We start from the raw sequence: 19,101 nt of genomic DNA, 5'->3' as shown, positions 1-19,101 counted from the left end.
GATATCATTGTCGTGAAATATCAACCAGCCAAAGCTTTGCAACGGCACGCGGCTTGCAGTAAAAAAATTAATGAGCAATGTCCTACAAACAATAATCTTGACAGGACCTTTCAAAGGTGAAGATGTCCTTATCCCTCGCATTGCTATGATTCCATCAGATATGACATTTCAATTTAAGGGATTGCAATCACCGTCACCAAAGCTCCAGGCCGACCTTTAGAATTGTGCGGTTTAGGTCTAGACACGGATTGCTCCTCACATGGACAATTATACCTTGTGTGTTCTAGAGTCGGCAAACCAGACAATCTCCATTATCTACACAGATAATGTAATACCAAAAAATATTGTATACCCACAAGCATTGTAAAATTAGACATATTAGAAACGTGCCTTTTCTCTTTTTTTTCCATGTAACCAGACTGAGACACAGCAACGCGTGGCCGGGTACAGCTACTTTAGAGCTACTTTACAGCTACTTTACAATATAATCCACTGATGTCTTCGTTATCACTCCTCTGGTTTCAAGTGTTGGAATTTTTGGCCTTGGCAAACCCAAAAATACAACCAGTAGGAGGATTAGGGGGTCTGGTAGGGACCCTTTAAAATCTTTCATGCAGAGGCCAAGGGTCAGACCCAGGAGATGCAGCCAGGATTGTAAATCTTAATAACCTAAAAAATTCTCCCCACAAAAAAATTCTGAAAGTTCTCCCCTAGTAAAAGCGATATATAAGCAACCAAAGAAAAAAGACCATGTCTAACACATGATATACATCAAGGAGATTTGACGTTGTAGAAGTATAACTAGATGGAGTGAGATGACGATGCGACGAGGATAAATAAGGTCAATCATTTACTGAGTAGATAAGCAAAATACATATAAATGGTGGAGCTGTCGGCTAAAACAACGAAAAATAACAGGATACACTGAAGGATAGTATTCCAGATGGAAACGGTGCATTCCTGGTATGAAAGAGACTACTCCCCCAAAAGGACAACCTTCTCTGAGCAATAGATATAGTATGTAATCAATATGCACTTACTTGTGCTGCTCTATGAACACAACGGCTTGTAATCGGATAAGCGCCAGAGCTGATTACATACAGCGGCACCACAACAGCAGCAACAATATAAGTAAGTACTGGACAATATCAATAATTGCTGATATTAACTACAATAATCCATCATCGTTCTAGCCTCAGTTTAGCGCAGTGACTTTTCAATATCTCAAAATAGGTCTAAGTAGAGCTTAGCATAGAGGACATATGATTTATATAGGCCGCAAATAAATATCAAGTATATCATAGATAGATCAAGACATAAAGTGTGAAGTGTATGACGCGGCCACACATCAAACAATCCATTCACTGTATGGAGTTAATCTCTAATAGGGTAATAAAGATTAACCATTACCTGTACACATCATAAGGCTATAGTGTAATGCTGAGGAGCAATGTCAGTGGGGGATGTGTAGCGCCCCAGATATCTGGTCGTTGCAGTAGTGTCGCTCTGCCACTAAGGGGAGTGATGGTACGTCTGATGGCACTAAAGGAGTTCACCTGACCAGGTATCACAGTCACACATTACACTTCACACTCCGGCCACTAGGGGGAGAAAAAGGATTTATTTATTAGGCCACTCCTCACACTGGTAAAAATAGGGGTTGGATAGGAAGTTAGATAGAAGATGACAACATCCTGTGGCAGGGGGTGTTGTGGGGGAGACTTCAGGGGAGTCCCTGTCAGGCGTGGGAACCTGGCAGAGACTTAGCGACAAGAACAGAACGAAACGGAACCGTGCCTGCACTACCTTGCGGCGGTATCCTTAGAAAGGACACGAAGCGAAAGACATTGTGGACAGTGAGAAACGAGATCAAGCATAAAGGAGAGCCAGTAGGAGTCGTGCCCTGAGAACGGCAACATCCTACTGAGGCGCGTAGCCGGTGCCCGGAACACCGAGGAAGTAACTGACTTTATGCCTTACTTCAAATACCGCAGGACAGTTAATTATAGGTTGGCTGTCTACCTTACATCACCTAAGCAGACATAGGGGGCAACTGTGGAGAGGGGCGTCTCTAGGGTCCCAGAAGAGCTCCGAGCCTACCCGTGAAACGGGTGCGTCCTAGCCATAACCAACTTGGGGGACGGAGAATAGAAAGAACTAGAAAGAAACGAGAAAGAACTAGAAAGAACGAGAATAGAAGTTGTGAGGACTATCCTGAATGCTCAGCAGGGAAGGACTACAACACACAGGCGCTAGTGGTAGGCAACGATTTCCACCTGCAAAGGGAACTCAGGATGTGCCTTCGGACCGGCCGGTCTCAGACAGCCCTGTTAACTGTGCTCTGGATTGAGGATCCTGAAGTCACCAGTAAAGAGGTAAAGAGACTGCAACCCTGTGTCCTCGTTATTGTCTGCATCTCACACCATCACCACCTACACTACTGGGAAGCCCTGGGGACTCACTTCACCTGTAGGAAGGTATACCATCTAGCTGCCATCACATCACCCCAGTGGACCCCGAGCAGCGTCGGTCACCCTGACCGAATACCACAGGTGGCGTCAGGAAACCTTGACAGACTTGTATCAACTTTTATTGGACGCCCCTTAGCAGGGTCACGGACCGGGTCCAGCCACTGTGACATCCCCAGAACTGAGCCAGCAGAGGACCGGTACCGAGCAACCCGCGGCCCTGCGTCTGGGGGCGCTGCAGATGCACAACTACCTCGACACGCATTTCACAGCACTAGGCTTCATCAGGAGCCCACATCATACACTTCACACTTTGTCTTGAACTATCTATATTTATTCGCTTTTGAACTCGGTCTATATAAATCATATGTCATCTATGCTAAGCTCTACTTAGACCTATTTTGAGGTATATTTTGACCCCCTAGTTAAGTCTCGGAGATGCAGTGTTCTATAATGCTTCGGTGTATACAATTTTGTATCAGCTCCGATCGCTGATGTTTAACCAGTCATACTGCTGGCAAGGTGCCGATGGATTACAATGACAGCCAAGGGCTGTTGTACTTCAGTATACAGAACAATGTTCGCAGGTTCAACTCCCCTTTATTAAATATTTTAAAAAAATATCAGAAAAGTTCACAGCCCCTGCAGTGTCAGTGCGTGCATGGCTTGGGATTCAGACTAGGAGGCACTCCAGGACAGGCGCTGTCAATCAACATAAAGTGATGCACAAAGGATTAGACTTGAGGGGTCAGAATGGTGCACCAAGCCCTTTGCCACACCAAGGTTGACCCTAACCCCCTCATTTACATACTGTATGTAATAAAAATTGTAATATAAAATGCACAATGTAAAATCAGCAGTACAAGTATGATTTTTATAGGGGTTAAGTCCCCTACATGAATGCCTAATTGGTTTGCTTTGAGGTTTTTTGTAGAGTGACAGACGCAGAAGCCAGTCTCCTAACTGAATCAGCACAACTGAGTGACATCAGCTACCTTGTCCTTGTGAACACTTTCTCCAGAACTAACAAGAAGATCATTTATATGATGTAAGCAGGTTATTTTGCGGCAGGGCTGAAATTAAATTGAAATGGTGTTTTTGTGATTACGGTCATTTTCATGGCAAGGAATGACTTTACAATTCATCTGATCACTCTTCATTATCTAAAGTTAAGGCAAATTGCCACAGGATGAATAAACTTTTGGCCACGATTTTAGACACCTAAAGAGCGGTTACACGGGAAGTCTGCGGGAAGTAATGCCTTGATCCTGGCCATGATATACTAAGATGGGAATTACCCGTAACCCTGTAAATCAGGGAACATAGTCCTGTTCACTTCAAAGGACACATAGGAGTAGACGGCTAATGAAAGCTCGAATCCTCGGCCTGAGATATTGAGAGGGAAAAGTGCAGAAAAATGATTCACCGACTGCAGCACAAATATTTAATCAGCTCATAAAAGTTCTAAATTCTGATTGTATAAATGTAACTGGTTGTGTTCACAATTCTTGCCAAAGACCAGAACAAATAACAGTCAAAGGTGGCAGGAAGTGAACGTAATGCAGCTAGAAGTCTTGGAGCTGAAGAATAAGTACAAACATCCTGGTGGAAGAGACCCAGAATTATTTAGGATTTGCAGATACTGTCACGAGATATCGTCTGCTGAATGGTTCGGGGGCCCCAGGGTAGAAATGGACCTCATAAAGAAATGTGTTGTCTTCGTCCTCCTGCTCCATACAGCAGGTGAGTTTTATTTCTTCCCAGTTCTAAGTGTGTGACGGTAGACATGTTTCCTGAGGAGTCAGAGGAGACAAATTTCTGAGGCTTCAGCTTACACCTCAGGGTGGGGGAGGCAGAGGGCAGGGAATGCAGGTCAACAATACCTAAACTATGTGTAGGAAGGAATTTATGGGATAAACAACCCTCCAGAAATTCCGTAAAAAATCGGGCATATTTTTCTTCCGTCCGTTCAAAAAAAATTGTTGCGTGAGAAACTCATAAAGAAAGATTATTATGAAGGTAATCGTTATCCTTTTACAGATCAGTGACTGCAGCTGACGTCTCCATATCAGAATTATGGGCTGTAGACACAAATCATTTGGAAAACCATAATCAATAATTATGATTATAATGTGTCCATAAAAAATATTGTCTGTCCGTGATTTTTTGTCCAGAAAAAATAAAGTTGGCAACCAAGAAGGCTAATCCTTGTCTGACATCTGGAGGGAACTCCCATTTCTTGCATTTCCTATTGATTCATTGTATAAATTATATATATTTATTTGCATTTTGCAGTGAGAAATAAGTATTTGATCCCTCTGGCAAACAAGACTTAATACTTGGTGGTGAAACCCTTGTTGGCAAGCTCAGCAGTCAGACGTTTTTGTAGTTGATGATGAGGTTTGCGCAGTTGTCGGGATGAATTGCTCCACTCCTCTTTGCAGATCATCTCTAAATCATTAAGATTTTGGGGCTGTCACTTGGCAACTCGGAGCTTCAACTCCCTCCATAAGTTTTCTATGGGATTAAGGTCTGGAGACTGGCTAGGCCACCCCATGACCTTAATGTGCTTCTTTTTGAACCGCTCCTTTGTCGCCTTGGCTGTATGTTTTGGGTCATTGTCTTGCTGGAAGACCCGGCCACGACCCATTTTTAACCCCTTTCCGACATCGGGAGTAATAGTACGCAGGTTTAACATCCTTATTGTGCTCTCAATCCAAGTGAAGCCCTCGTTCTTCTTGGATAGTTGGAGGAAACCCACATAAATCCTGATATTATTCAGGTTTGTTTAGGAACAGAAAAAAAGTCCTGTAGACTAATAGTGCAGACAAGCAGTTTATTCTTTTGATGACTTAGTAGACATAATTTCTTTATCAGCATCCAGATTTCAGACAGAAAAAAAAAACCTTGTTTTTCACAACAACAAAAAAAAATCTACTTTTTTAGCTTTAGCAACGTTAGTGAGAAGGACGTGAACTCCTGGGGGGCAGACAAATATACTATAAATGAAGCCTGAGCTGCTGTAAATATACTTTTTTTTGCCATAAGGACAGGTATTCTACATCCGCAAGGAAACGGTGGTCTTAAAGCGGTTGTCCATTGCTGTATTTTTGATGATCTATTCCTAGAGTAGGTTATCACCATGCAGGTAAAGTGCACTAACCCTGGAGCTTCAAACTCCTAGAGAAGTTCTCTTTTTGGCGAAAGAACGCCTTTAAGGTCCATTTCATAGTGCAGATAGAAGCTTGTATTCTATGCTTCCTATTTTATTAAATACATTGTGTAGTGGGTAACGTTTCTCCTTGTGGAGAGAGACAACCCAAGCCTGCCATGTCAGATTGAGGAGACCTATAAGCCATGCATACTCCTCTGGGAAAATAAATATGCACATTTTCTCTTTAGAGAGGAAGAGGACTAGAACCCTGGCACCACATATTTTAAGCAACAATCCTAAAAGTCAATGCTGACTCTTTAACAAGCCTTGCATGTTTAATGCTGGAGAGGAGCATGCATGGCTTATAAGTCTCCTCACTGTGACTTGCTAGGTTTGGCTTATCACTCACCACAAGGAGAAATGTGACACCTTAGACCCAAGTCCACAGCCTCTCACCTAGACAAATCAAATCTCACGCTTTGCACTGACAAGGAAACAAGACCTCGAAACACTGTGTCTGCAAATGAGATACTGGTTTGGCTTTTATCCTAACTCATATTGCAAGGCTCGTTAAAGAGTCACTTTTGACTTTTAGGATTACTACTTTCAGTAGGTGACACTAGAGTTCTTGTCCTCTTCCTATCTGAAAATACATTTTGGATATTTAATTTCTCAGAGGATTATGCATGGCTTAGAAGTCTCCTCACTCTGACATGCCAGGTGTGGCTTGTCACTCTCCACAAGGAGAAGAAACAGGATCCCTGGAATGAAACAAAAACATTTTGTACAATTGTTTAATAACACCCCGGCAGCAGGCGCGCTGTCTGGGTGTTATGTTTGACTCCGATCTCTCCTTCACCTCCCATATACAATCTCTTGCCCGCTCGTGCCGCTTACACCTAAAGAACATCTCTAGAATCCGCCCTTTTCTCACCATGGAGACAGCTAAAACCCTCACTGTCGCCCTGATCCACTCCCGCATGGACTACTGTAACGCTCTATTAATTGGCCTCCCCCTCACTCGACTTTCCCCTCTCCAGTCCATCCTTAATGCAGCAGCCAGGGTCGTCCATCTGGCTAATCGTTACTCGGACGCGTCCGCTCTTCGCCAGTCGTTACACTGGCTGCCCATTCATTACAGGATACAATTCAAAGTACTTGTTTTCACCCACAAAGCTCTCCACAGTGCGGCACCCCCTTACATCTCCTCCCTCATTTCTGTCTATCAGCCTAACAGACCACTGCGCTCTGCAAATGACTTTCGATTAACCCCTGCACTAATCCGTACCTCCCACTCCCGACTCCAAGACTTCTCCCGTGCTGCGCCAATCCTCTGCAATGCTCTACCCCAAGATATTAGGACCATCCATAATTTGCATAGGTTTAGGCGCTCGCTCAAAACACATTTGTTCAGAGCGGCCTATCACGTTCACTAATCAAAGTTATGTTATGTGTGTGTGTGTGTGTGTAGCCCATTCACTATCTCCATCTACCCCCCACAACCTGAAGATGGCTGGACCATCATTGTAAATACATCATTGTAAATACACACCTGTACTTTGTATCTCCCCCACCTCATTGTAGATTGTAAGCTCTCACGAGCAGGGTCGTCTTATTTTGCATTAATTATTGTATTGTTAACGTTGTTACTTATGACTTTTGTGTTTGAAACTGTTAAACTGTAAAGCGCTGCGGAATATGTTGGCGCTATATAAATAAAGATTATTATTATTATTTAATGAAGGACAATAACCAATTCCACTGCAGCGTTCATGTTGGTCACGTATGTTCCACCCTTTTACACACAGGTGCAGAGTTGGAGCGCTATCCTCCTATAACATACCTGGCGACATTGGGGTCAGACAGTGTGATTCCCTGTGAATACATCATAGAGAAACCCCCAGTAGATCCAAGATTTTTTTCAGCATTTTGGTTCTATCGAGGAAATAAAATTGCAAGCTTCGAAAATGAAGTAAGAACAACCGATTCCAGATATTCATTGGACACAGAGAAGGCGTTATATGGTCGAGTGGAGCTGTCTATATCTAACATATCTGTGTCCGATGCCGGGGTGTACACCTGCTCAGTGCGCTACAACCCTGAATGGAAGATGAGGGACGTTACTGTGGACGTCCAAGGTAACTCAAGCCGTCTCCATGGATTCTAACCATATGAATTCTTTTTCCACAAAAATCCACATTATAGTAACCTTTGATGATTATCAGCTCCTCCACAGGTGGCAATCACAAATAGAACAGTCAATGAAAAGAGTGTCCTTCTCTGCTCCGTCACTGGATTCTACCCTGCACACATCGCGATTAAATGGTTCAGGGGCTCAGAGAGGCTGAGTGATGTAACTGAGGATCGGCTCCTGAGGAACCTGGACGGAACCTACAGTGTGAACAGCACCTTGACCATCACACCCACTGAGAAGGACCGAGAGCAGAACGTCTCATGTAGGGTCCAACATGAATCTCTAAAGCAACCTCTCCAGGAAGACTTCCAGCTGGAATATACAGGTAATGATATTCTTAATAAGAGATTTTGGGACCACCACAACTAAATCTCCTGCAATGAATTAATAAGGTTTCGTCAATTTGCACCCATAAACTCTACACCTACAAAGGGGAAAATAAGTATTTGACAAACTACCAATTTTGCAGGATTCCCACTTCAAAAGAATGGAGAGGTCTGTAATTTTTATCATAGGTACACTATAAGGGCTTGTTTCCATTTGCGAGGAACACGTCCGTGTCTCGCATGTGGAAACGAAGCTCTGGTGCCGGCACTCCGGAGCGGAGCGTGCAGCTGCATGTGTTCCTATGCGGCCGCACGCTCCGCTCCGGAGTGCCGGCACCAGAGCTTCGTTTCCACATGCGAGACACGGACGTGTTCCTCGCAAATGGAAACAAGCCCTAACTGTGAGAGACAGAATCTAAAAATAAAATCCTGAAAATCACATTGTAGGATTCTTGCATAATTAATTTGCATTTTATTGCATGTAATAAGTATTTTATACAATAGAAAAACGGAACTTAATATTTGGTACAGGAACCTTTATTTCCAATTACATAGGTCAGACGTTTCCTGTAGTTCTTGACCAGGCTTTTAACACACTGAGCAGGGATTTTGACCCCCTTCCTCCATACAGATCTTCTCCAGATGTTTCATGTTTCACAGATATCACTGGGCAACATTGAGTTTCAGCTTCCGCTAAAGATTTTATATTGGGTTCACATCTGGAGACTGGCTAGGCCACTCCAGGACCTTAAAATACTTCTTATGGAGTCACTCCTCAGTTGCACTGGATGTGTGCTACTGGAAGACCTAGCCATGACCCATCTTCAAAGCTCTTACTGAGGGAAGTAGAATGTTGGCCAAAATCTTGCGAGGCATGACTCTATTCATCCTCCCTTCAAAACGGTGCAGTTGTCCTGTACCCTTTACAGAAAAGTACCCCCAAAGTATGATGTTTCCCCCACTATGCTTCATGGTTGGGACGGAGTTCTTGAGGTTGTACTCAACCTTCTTTCTCCAAACCCGGTGAGTAGAGGTGATACCAAAAAGTTCTATTTTGGTCTCACCTGACCTCATGATCTTCTCCCATTCCTCCTCTGGATCATCCAGATGGTCATTGGCCAACTTCAAGCGGTCCTGAACATGTGCTGGCGTGAGCAGGGCGACCTTGCATGCCCAGCAGGAGTTTAATCTATGACAGCATAATGTGTTACTAACAGTAATGATTGAGACTGTGCTCCCAGATCTATTAAGGTAATTGACCAGGTCCTCCCATGTAGTTCTGGGCTGGTTCCTGACCCTTCTCAGAATCATCCTTACCTCACGAGGCTAGATCCTGCATGGAGCCCCAGATAGAGGAAGATTGACAGTCATCTTGTGTTTCTTCCATTTTCTAATAATTGTGCCTTGTTGCCTTCTCACCAAGCTGCTTGCCTATTGTCCTGTAGCCAATCCCAACCTTGTGCAGGTCTACAAGTTTGTCGATGGTGTCCTTGGGCAGCTCTTTGGTCTTGGCCATGGTGGAGAGTGACTGAGTTTATGGACAGGTGCCTTTGACACAGGTGCAATTAATACAGGTAATGAGTGCAGAGTAGGAGGCTTCTCAAAGAAAAGCCAACAGGTCTGTGAGAGCCGGAATTCTGGTTGGTAGGATATTAAATACTTATTGTCACGATCAGCTGCAGCCACAGATGCGGCCCAGCCCATAGACGCCCCCAAGCCGACCAACCTCAGAAGGCGTGGGGTGCGTGTCCCCCGGGGATGCAATACGGACCCTTTAAACCACAGAGGGGGACCCGGCCTACTCGAACTAGGGGAGGGCATCGATCGGGGTTCTGTGGCCACTGAGCATGTGGACAAGGAAAGAGAAACGTAGGACTTGATTACACCGCACAACTTCAGGTATAGAGAAAGTAAAGTTTACTAAACTAAAGTCACACAGTACATAAACAAAACATGACGATGTCAGGCTCCCGATTCCACACCTCAGAAGGGTACCACCCAGTGGACCCCAAGGCACCAACGGATCACCGAGGCACACATAGGCGGGACATCAGGGCGCAGGCAATACATCAGGATACAGACAGGACATCAGGACTCAGGAAAGACCTCAGGATATCAGGACACAGGCAGGGCATCAGGACACAGGAGTACTGGACAGACATCCGGGACACTGCCGTGGCAGCCCAGGTCACCAGCTGGGACACTGGCGTGGCAGCCCAGGTCATCAGTTTAAATCGGGACATCAGGGATACCAGATAGACATCTGGGACACTGACGTGGCAGCCCAGGTCGTCGGCTGGGACACTGGCGTGGCAGCCCAGGGCATCAGTTACATCAGGATATCAGACACAGGGAGGACATCAGGGAAAAGACAGGATATCAGGACATCAGGGTCCATGAGGTCATCAAGACACAGGCAGGACATCAGGGTACAGACAGGACATCAGGACCCAGGGTCACCGGCAGACATCAGACAGGAGTCGTTCGGTTCCAGACATCCAACACGACCTACATGCACCACCAGAGACATCAGGCTCCAAGCTCCAGACAGCGGTCATCAGGTTCCAGACTGCGGTCGTCAGGCTCCGGGCATCGGACCTAGGAAGGAACTCAAGCGTGATGGTGCAAACCCCGCCGTACTGGACATGAGCCAGATGGGGTTAACACCGCATGGTAGTCAGAGCACAGAGTAGTAGATGCTCAGCAGAAACTCAAAGTCACTGGGAGTGAGGCTCCAGATGCAGAGAGATTCCAGGAACAGAATCACAGCAGACACAGTTCAGACAGGTCCAGGTACAGGACAGGTACAGGATCAAGGATTCGGGTCTGGATTTACCGCCTCCAGGACAGGCGCCAGAACAGGACAAGACAGGAATCAAGGCAAGGATTTTGGTACCAAAACATAGACAGGAGAGGTGCAGGAACACAAACACACATAGCAAAGTTCAGGAGCTTTTTGAGTAGCTCAGGCCCTGCCCATAGAGCAGGGGAACATTATATAGGAGCTGCCCCTCAGCAATTGGCTGGGGACAGCATTTGAATTACACACCCTAACCCTGATAAAAGCAGGGGATGTGTGGCTGCGCATGCCCTAAGCACAAACAGAAACCATTACAGCACCAACAGTGCAGGATCTGAGGCTCAGGGCACCTGACTGAAACTGCATGAACTGACCCACGTGGAAAGTCATGCACCAGCTGCAAATGACCTCACAACCCGCGGACAGCTTCACAGCAGCAACCAGGGACCGCACATGAGGAAGGTATGCAGCAGGGCAAATACCTAAACACCCATGTACAACTGCACAGCAGATCAGGGAACCGAGAAGGCTCCATCCAGGTAACAGCCAACAGTATCCCAGCTCAAATCAGGGGGAAAAGAGTAAAGGGTTAAAGCAAACATATGCATTGTCACGCTGAAAACCAGAAACAGACAGAACGGCGTGACACTTATTTTATGCAATAAAATGCAATTTAATTATTTAAAAATCATATAATGTGATTTTCTGGATTTTACTTTTAGATTTTGTGTGTCACAGGAGAAGAGTTCCTACGATAAAAATTACAGACCTCTCCATTCTCTGTAGGTGGGAAAACTTGCAAAATTGTCTGTGTATCAAATACTTGTTTTCCCCACTGTAAATGGCTGATCTGGGATATCTGCCTCTCGGCGCCGGCCGCAGGAGGGTTTGATAACTCTCATAGAAGTGAATGGGATTTGCGGAAACAGTGCAGAAAGGTTCAGACGTCTATAATATATGGAACAGAAATGGAAAAATGATCCACGAGTGCAGGAAATCAATCTGTAATAATATGTAAATGTTCACACAGGGGTTTTTGTTAATGGTGGAAAGGTCGAACACAGTTTTAGCATAATAAATCAATTCAATTATGTTTTTTTTAATTCAGTTATTAATTTAAACATTTCTCAAGTTTCTTTGTGAGTTCATTCCAGCTTCTCGTTGGACAGAACGAACAGCGACGAGGTTTTAGAAGTGTTTTTGTGTGAATTACTGTGTGCAGAATGGGCAGTTTCTGCAGCAAAATCTTTCTGTGCAGTTTTGTTTCAGTGATTCCATTCTGAGCCCAATGTCCGGCCTTGTCCTCTGTGTGGGGTGTAAGACGTGTCCCCATCGCCCGCCTCCAGCTATGGCCGACAGTGCAGCACATCAGGCGCTTGTGGGGATATAATCCTTAGATACTTCTCATTTATCTGCGTCTTGTTTTATATTTTCACAGATAACAGTGCGACATCGGGGAATCGGAATCTAATGATTATTATTCCTGTCGTTCTGGGATTATTATTGATCATTATAGTTATAGTTCTAATAATCTACTTCAAGCGCAAGAAGCAAAGTGAGTATCTCCACTGTCGTCAGACTGCAGATGTGTGCGGCTTGTAGGAAAGGAAATAGATAATGGAGGCCAGTATGTAATCTGTAGGTGCAGCACGGTGGCTCAGTGGCTAGCACTGTACTGTATATAGGGCAGCACGGTGGCTCAGTGGCTAGCACTGTACTATATATATAGGGCAGCACAGTGGCTCAGTGGTTAGCACTGTACTATATAGAGGGCAGCACGGTGGCTCAGTGGCTAGCACTGTACTACCTATAGGGCAGCACGGTGGCTCAGTGGTTAGCACTGTACTATATATAGGGCAGCACGGTGGCTCAGTGGCTAGCACTGTACTACCTATAGGGCAGCACGGTGGCTCAGTGGTTAGCACTGTACTATATAGAGGGCAGAACGGTGGCTCAGTGGCTAGAACTGTACTATATAGAGGGCAGAACGGTGGCTCAGTGGCAAGCACTGTACTATATAGAGGGCAGAACGGTGACTCAGTGGCTAGAACTGTACTATATAGAGGGCAGAACGGTGGCTCAGTGGCTAGAACTGTACTATATAGAGGGCAGAATGGTGGCTCAGTGGTTAGCACTGTACTATATATAAGGCAGCACGGTGGCTCAGTGGTTAGCACTGTACTATATATAAGGCAGCACGGTGGCTCAGTGGTTAGCACTGTACTATATATAGGGCAGCATGGTGGCTCAGTGGTTAACACTGTATTATATATTGGGCATCACAGTGGCTCAGTGATTAGCACTGAACTATGTACAAGGTAGCATGGTAGTTCAGTTCAGTTGTTAGCACTATACTATGTATAGAGCACCACAGTGGCTCAGTGGCTAGCACTGTACTATATATAGGGCAGCATGGTGGCTCAGTGGTTAGCAATGTACTATGTATAGGGCAGCACAGCGGCTCAGTGACTAGCACTGTACTATATATAGGGCAGCACGGTGGCTCAGTGGTTAGCAATTTACTATACATATAGCAGCACAGCAGCTCAGTGGTTAGCACTGTACTATGTATAGGCCAGCACAGCGGCTCAGTGGTTAGCACTGTGCTATATATAGGGCAGCACGGTGGCTCAGTGGTTAGCACTGGAATATGTACAAGGCAGCATGGCAGCTCAGTTGTTAGCACTATACTATATATAGGGCAGCAAAGTGGCTCAGTGGCTAGTACTGTACTATATATAGGGCAGCATGGTGGCTCCATGGCTAGCACTCTACTAAATGTAGGGCAGCACAAAGGCTCAGTGGTAAGCACTGTACTATGTACAGGGCAGTACAGTGGCTCAGTGGTTAGCACTATACTATGTATGGGGCAGCACAGTGGCTCAGTGGTTAGTATTGTACTATGTATGGGGAAGCACTGTGGCTCAGTGGTTAGAACTATTATATATAATATATAGGGCAGCACAGTGGCTCAGTGGTTAGCACTGTACTACATAGAGGGCAGAATGGTGGATCAGTAGTTAGCACTGTACTATATAGAGGGCAGAACGGTGGCTCAGTGGCTAGCGCTGTACTATATGGGGCAGCACGGTGGCTCAGTGGTTAGCACTGTACTATATATAGAGCAGCATGATGGCTCAGTGGTTAGCACAGTTGCTTTGTAGCATTGGGGTCCTGAGTTGTCATCCCATGAAGGACTGCATCTGCAGGAGTTTGTATGTTCTCCCCGTGTTTGTGTGGGTTCCCTCCGGGTTCTCTGGTTTCCTCCCACACTCCAAAGACATACTGATAGGGAGTCTAGATTGTGAGCCCCATTGGGGACAGTGATGATGATGTGTGGAAAGTGCTCGCATCATGTACTCCACTATTTGCTGTACCACTATGAAACAAGGATTTTAATGGATTTGTCTAAATAAATTGAACTTTTATCCAAGTTTCACGCTGGCGATTTACTTCCTTTTTTCTTCTGTTGCGGACAACGCCTCTGATCCAGGCACCTCCATGCGTGAATTTCATTCTGAGTCAAACAAGGATTTTGTTCCTGTGCAAGCTTGCACACAAGGACTTCTGCTTCAAACTGGTGAGCTGAATATTTCCCTTTCCCTTCCACATATACCTATTGTGATTAGTGGTTATGGTGCGCTAACCCAGGACTGTAGTACAGATTGTGTGAACGATATCACCAAAAAGCGTTGCACACCCTGAGAGCAAACATTCACCCAAAAGAGCGTCTTACTGGCGTCCGTCAGGACAGTATATGCAGGTATAATAAGGAAAACCAGTATGGAGGGGGCAGTAGACATTGTTATTACACATAATTGCATGATCCGCTACCTTCCCGGAATTCTGACCTTGGACTGTGATCTGACTATGCCTTTGACTTATCCCTTTGTTTATGACGAATCCTCTTGGTATCTTACACCGCACCTCTTGACTACCCAGCCTCACAGCTTGTCCGTGAGTAGTGACATGCCCCACTGTATACTTATAGCCACACAAGATAATTGGGAGCTCTTGGTTCCACCTATAGATGTGCCTGGATGCAGTGAGTGACAGTTCAGCCGTCCAATCTAGGACAGAGGCGTGCTGCCTCCAATTAGTACCAGTTGTAGGTTTTCTCCAATGATGTGCGCTTTCCCGGTGTTCCTGTATGAGCTTTGTTGCCGACCTTGGATTTGCCTTTGATCATCCGCTTGCCTTACCCTTTTTTCTTGATCCGCTACCTTCCCGGAATTCTGACCTTGGACTGTGACCTGACTACGCCTTTGCCTTATCCCTTTGTTTATGACGAATCCTCTTGGTATCTTACCCGCACCTCTTGACTACCCAGCCTCACAGCTTGTCCGTGAGTAGTGACTAGCGTCACATTAATGTTGTAGGTCACACAATGACAAGAGGTCAATGTGAAAAGTGATTTATGCTGAGACTACAACCATCAGTACATGTATAATAAGTGATATTTCCCATATTAATTCATTGCCAGAGATTGATCACAAACCGAACACTGAAAATACTGAAGGAACCCGAGACATCAGCTCTGACTCCAATGGCGGTAAGTGCCCAGATTAATGACGTCAGATATCGCTCATGGTTAGGGAGTGTGGAAATTACACTGAACCCTAGTACTTTTTTGGGGTTATTTTTGTGTTTTTAATGTAGCAATATAAGGGTAAGTGCACACAAAGTTTTTTGCCAAGTTTCCAAGAAGAAGATGCTTCAGGAATCGTTTTTCTTCGAGTATTTTGTAGCAGCTTTTTATTATTTTCTGACCACTTTTGCAATGTGTTTGACCACCAGTTGGGTTTGTTTGTGCATTGTGCGGAATCTTTTTTACTAGTGTTTTCTACATATTTTTTTTTCAACTCCCTGACATTGGTATTGTCGATATCCAGGTAATAAGCACCCTCCCATGGGTCTCCAGCTTAGTATACATTTTTTTTGCAAAAAATCGTATCAACTAAATACCCTGTTTTTTTTCCATCTTTTGACTTCCACTTGCTTATTACTGTGATTTTTTTTTTTTACAACAGAGTATTTTTGACCTCACTGTGCTCTTTTCTGTCTATTAATAAAGAAGGTGCGGAATTAAAAGAAATCTCTACGGAGTGGAGACCGGAGAATAGTGAAGAAGGATCCCCGGGAGATGGTGATAATAAAGAGACTTCACTGCTGAACAATAGCTAAAAACTGCAATGAAAGAGGATAAAGTTAGCAAGTAACAGCAAGGCCGAAAAAAGACATTTGTCATCCAGTTCAGCCTATATTCCGTCAGAATAAATCCCCAGATCTACGTCCTTCTAAAGAACCTAATAACTGTAAGATACAATATTGTTCTGCTCCAGGAAGATATCCCGGCCTCTCCTGAACCCCGCGACTGAGTTCGCCATCACCACCTCCTCAGGGAAGATAGTAACAGAGAAAGAATAGTGATGGATTGTGAGCAGATGATTATGTAAGAAGATGATGGTGACAATAATAACAAAAAAAACGCTAATCCAGGGATGGTTCACAATACATATTCCATGACTGGACAACACTTCCCTTATCGCCAACATTCCGGAGCAAAACACAGGAGTCAGGACTCCAGGAGGGTCCCGAGTGCCAATTTATTGAGGTCCTGGAAGTGGCCACATAGTGCACCATCAGTACTTACCTGTTCCTGCTCCCATGTTACTACACTTCCCACAGGAGCCCATGTCTAGGACCAGGTAATCCGGGACTGCACAGAATGACACGGCAAGTCACCTGTGGCCCCCGGCCGGCAGCTTGTGCTGAACAATAAGACGTCTGACAATGAGCTCAATGACCTCCTCATCACTGCAGGACTCATACACGGCATTACCTGGACAATGTTTTTGTTTTATTTTTTGTCCACAAGATGTTTAACTGTGAATAACACATTTCATAAGTCAATTGTAGAAAGGCGAGTTTGTCTCACAAGATTGGTGTCATTGTTCTCGTGATATGAAGGGGTCATGTTCTTACTTGTCAGCCTGCTTTACCCTCCATATTTGCTCTCCGGTTTAGTCCATAAAATCATCCATTTATCGTCCTGCCCAGATATTTGCTCAGCGCTGGAAGTCATTCCACCCAATGTTTAGATGGCAGCTATGTTGGCACTGTAGGCAGTTTGTCAGGTTACATAGGTTGAAAAAAGACCACGGTCCATCAAGTTCAACCATTCTCCAGGCACCAATTGTACAATTTTTGTCACTAGATTATCTAAAAGTCACAATGTTATGTGTATTTCATCCAGCCCTTGTATAAAGCTGTTCTAGTGTCGGCCATTACTACCTCTTGTGGTTGGCATACTACAGTCTGACTGCTCTAACTGTAAAGAACCCTTTCCTATTTAGCTGCAGGAATCGCCTTTCTTCCACCCGTAATGATTGCCCCCTGGTCCTTAGTGTGGTCTGTGGAAGGAATAAGTCCTGTGCCGTCCTCTGTACTGACCACACACATATTTATACATATAAATGAGATTTCCTATGAGGCGTCTGTATTCTAAGCTAAGCAAGCCCAACCTTTCCAACCCTCTAATCATAATAGAGGCCTCCATCCTGTGAAATATAATAGAGGCCTCCATCCTGTGTAATATAATAGAGGACCCACCTTCTTACTTTCCTTAAAAATCGGTACCACGTCAGCCTCCTCCAATCCAGTGGCACTGACCCTGTTATAAGAGGGTCTAAGAATGAGATAGAGTGGTCTGTCAATTACTGAGTTAAGCTCCCTCAGTATCCGTGGGTGAATGCCATCTGGGCAGGGGGATTTGTCAATGTTTCATTTACCAGCGGATGTCAGCGTGGCTACATGGTTAAGGCAGCTTTCTCCTCGCTCCCTTCCCTTCGCGGTCTATTGTACACAGAGCACTTATTCTTCACATTACTGGATACCGGCTTATACTGATCCTTCAATATTCAGATTTATACTTGAAAAAGGCTGAGCTAAGCCGAAACGTCGTATTGATTATTATCTGTCTTTCTAAGGATCATTTTTTTGTTTCTTTTTTTTTTTTCAGCATCAGAGAATTGTATCCGTAAGGGTTGAGTGTTTTTCTTTTTTTCTATTCAGTTTTTTTGCCTCCTATAAAATGTCAAACAAATAAATGCTTGTTTTCAGTGCCAAAGTTTTTTGTATTTTTTATAAGACTTTCTTCTGAGCACCAACACTCGTTTACAGTGAGCACCCCGTTGTTCTTTATATATTATTATTATTTATTATTATAGCACCATTTATTCCATGGCATAATGTTTAATTTGCTCACATGGAGGGGCACTTTTTTGTGTTATACTAGTTCTATCGTGTGGTGAACTTTGATTTTAGCCTTGTTGAACGATCCCTGGAACAGTCAGTTCATTGGTCAGTTTCATGTCATTGGCACTCACCAATTCCCACTTAGGTGAGCAAATGCTGGGAGATCAGATCGGTAGTCCAATGGGTGCGGTATTATCTGCAGTGATAGGTGGAATATAGGTGGCCGCTTTGTATGTTTTAGCAAGATTGCAAACCTATACTGCGTGCCGCTGTATGTAATCAATATGCACTTACTTGTGCTGCTCTATGAGCACAACGGCTTGTAATCGGATTAGCGCCAGAGCTGATTACATACAGCGGCACACAACAAACAATCCACTCACTGTATGGAGTTAATCATTACCTGTACACATCATAAGGCTATAGTGTAATGCTGAGGAGCAATGGCAGTGGGGGATGCACAACTACCTCGACGCGCGTTTCACAGCACTAGGCTTCATCAGGAGCCCACATCATACACTTCACACTTTGTCTTGAACGATCTATCTATATTTATTCGCTTTTGAACTCTGTCTATATAAATCATATGTCATCTATGCTAAGCTCTACTTAGACCTATTTTGAGGTATATTTTGACCCACTGGTTAAGTCTCGGAGATGCAGTGTTCTATAATGCTTCGGTGTATACAATTTTGTATCAGCTCTGATCGCTGATGTTTAACCAGTCATACTGCTGGCAACTGCAAGGTGCCGATGGATTACAATGACAGCCAAGAGCTGTTGTACTTCAGTATACAGAACAATGTTCGCAGGTTCAACTCCCCTTTATAAGAAAAATATTTAAAAAATATCAGAAACGTTCATGGCCCCTGCAGTGTCAGTGCGTGCAGGGCTTAAGATTC

The 19,101-nt window shown here is 44.5% G+C and overlaps 1 protein-coding gene across 2 annotated transcripts; it reads left to right on the top strand.

Moving 5' to 3' along the window:
• The first annotated feature begins 903 nt into the window (after positions 1–903).
• LOC138645497 (natural cytotoxicity triggering receptor 3 ligand 1-like) lies at positions 904–18,069 on the top strand. 2 transcript variants are annotated; one of them, XM_069734860.1, is made up of 9 exons: positions 904–1,131; positions 3,403–3,516; positions 3,986–4,211; positions 7,431–7,760; positions 7,848–8,141; positions 12,381–12,497; positions 14,436–14,522; positions 15,426–15,494; positions 16,017–18,069. In XM_069734860.1, exons 3-9 carry the CDS (start codon positions 4,028–4,030, stop codon positions 16,124–16,126), a joined length of 1,191 nt encoding a protein of 396 aa, XP_069590961.1. In that variant the 5' UTR covers positions 904–1,131; positions 3,403–3,516; positions 3,986–4,027; the 3' UTR covers positions 16,127–18,069. The 2 variants fall into 2 exon arrangements, with proteins under 2 accessions (XP_069590961.1, XP_069590963.1); XM_069734862.1 differs by having other exon boundaries at positions 996–1,131; positions 16,020–18,062.
• The last annotated feature ends 1,032 nt before the right edge of the window (positions 18,070–19,101 follow it).

The sequence above is a fragment of the Ranitomeya imitator genome, chromosome 7 (genome assembly GCF_032444005.1).
Source record: "Ranitomeya imitator isolate aRanImi1 chromosome 7, aRanImi1.pri, whole genome shotgun sequence".
NCBI lineage: Eukaryota > Metazoa > Chordata > Amphibia > Anura > Dendrobatidae > Ranitomeya > Ranitomeya imitator.
This window is presented reverse-complemented; position numbering and strand designations above follow the sequence as displayed.

Excerpts from the sequence above, each read along its gene's own strand:
- LOC138645497 (XM_069734860.1), top strand. The coding sequence starts at position 4,028 with ATGCAGCTAGAAGTCTTGGAGCTGAAGAATAAGTACAAACATCCTGGT. Across the intron at positions 8,142-12,380 it reads CTTCCAGCTGGAATATACAG|ATAACAGTGCGACATCGGGG; the intron begins GTAATGATATTC and ends ATATTTTCACAG. Across the intron at positions 12,498-14,435 it reads CTTCAAGCGCAAGAAGCAAA|GCACCTCCATGCGTGAATTT; the intron begins GTGAGTATCTCC and ends CCTCTGATCCAG.